Genomic DNA, 1,461 nt, shown 5'->3' on the forward strand with positions numbered 1-1,461 from the left:
GGAGAGGTGGAGGTGGAAAAATATCAGGTGTGTGGTAGCTTTCATGTGGAAACCAGGGTACCTTGGATGGCACACTTGCAAAACCAGCATCTATATCATCAAAATTACTATCCGAAACCGGTCATGAAGTAGAGTGAATAAAAAAAATATAGTTCATCATGTTAAGGGAGCTCAAGGATAATTAGAAAGAAAAGTGAGCCAAGGCGTTAGTACTGTGAGAAAATGGAGTGTTTGGGGCTCTACTCTTGACACAAACTTATGACAATTATTACTCAATAAAGGGAATAGCTATGTGCCTGTGTCTTGAACATAGGCTCCTGGCATGGTTTTCCTTGTACTCGCTCCATCTATTTCTCTTCTTTTTAAACATTAACACAGTATTTATTATTACAAACATTTGACCCTTAATTTTTCTAACAACATATGGAGAAACTGCAAAGATAGAATTATATGGAACTTTTAAACAAATTCAACTAGTATAATCTCCATAATGACATATCTAAGTAACTTTTTTATACATTCAAAGAACGCCAAGTAAGTAGAAATGAAAAGAAAAGATAAAGATACCATGTACCTTTTATCTAGTAGTGAATCGTTGATCTTGCTAATGAGTATTTGTTCACTCCCTGCTTCCGTGTTAGAATAATCTTGACCGCTAACTTCACTAAGAATAGTCCTCAGGATAGTCATAATGTTTGGGCTTCGCGACACGGATAAGAAGGCCCAACACTCGAACTGACCTTTGATCTCTTGATACACTTGGTTTGCAAGAGTTGTTTTCCCCATTCCTCCAAATCCAACGATGGAGACTATCTTTGGTTGTTGTTGTGTTGTCGCACACCCATCATCGTCTGTCAACAATTTGATCAGCTCAGCCTTGGGTTCATCGATTCCAACAAGCTTCGATGCATGCTCAAAGATAGCAAGAGCTCTAGGGTCAACGGTCGCATTGACAGTCTTGGAGAAGGTCTCACGACTCTTGTACCTTGCATTCCTATCGCCCACCTCAATGATCTGTTTCTTCAGATCCTGAATCTCTCTGCCAATCCGACGGCGAGCCTTCATCTTTCCCAACTTCCCTAGTGAGCTCTTGATCTTATCAATGAAGCCATCTGGCTTTTCGTCTTTGTCACCGATGCTTTGCATGAAGTCATCGATTGTGTCCTCCATGTCATAGGACAGTTCCCGCACCTCATTCATCCAAACTTTATCCTGCACATCGGGATCCTCCTCCTCTGACATCTTGGTGAGAAAAGCCTCCATGGCGCCGAGCTCATGAGTAAGGGACCTGATCCCCTTGCGCACACCCTTGAACCGCTTGTACTCGTTGCCGAGCAGAACAACCAGCTTCCCTAGGACAGGTTTGAGGACCCCTGTCGCCACGCTAACAAGAGCCGCCTCCATGGCCATGCTAGCTGAGAGCTCGCTCAATTAATGCAGCGACAGTGTTCTCAATCTACC

The 1,461-nt window shown here is 43.0% G+C and overlaps 1 protein-coding gene across 1 annotated transcript; it reads right to left on the reverse strand.

Annotated features, from left to right (window-relative positions):
• Positions 1–574: 574 nt before the first annotated feature.
• On the reverse strand, positions 575–1,446 carry LOC119345464 (disease resistance protein PIK6-NP-like; the record flags this gene model as incomplete). Its single annotated transcript, XM_037615529.1, has 1 exon — positions 575–1,446. A coding segment is annotated over exon 1 (836 nt), but the record flags the coding sequence as incomplete, so codon positions are not given.
• Between the last annotated feature and the right edge of the window lie 15 nt (positions 1,447–1,461).

Source organism: Triticum dicoccoides, unplaced genomic scaffold (genome assembly GCF_002162155.2).
Source record: "Triticum dicoccoides isolate Atlit2015 ecotype Zavitan unplaced genomic scaffold, WEW_v2.0 scaffold239792, whole genome shotgun sequence".
Classification (NCBI taxonomy): Eukaryota; Viridiplantae; Streptophyta; class Magnoliopsida; order Poales; family Poaceae; genus Triticum; species Triticum dicoccoides.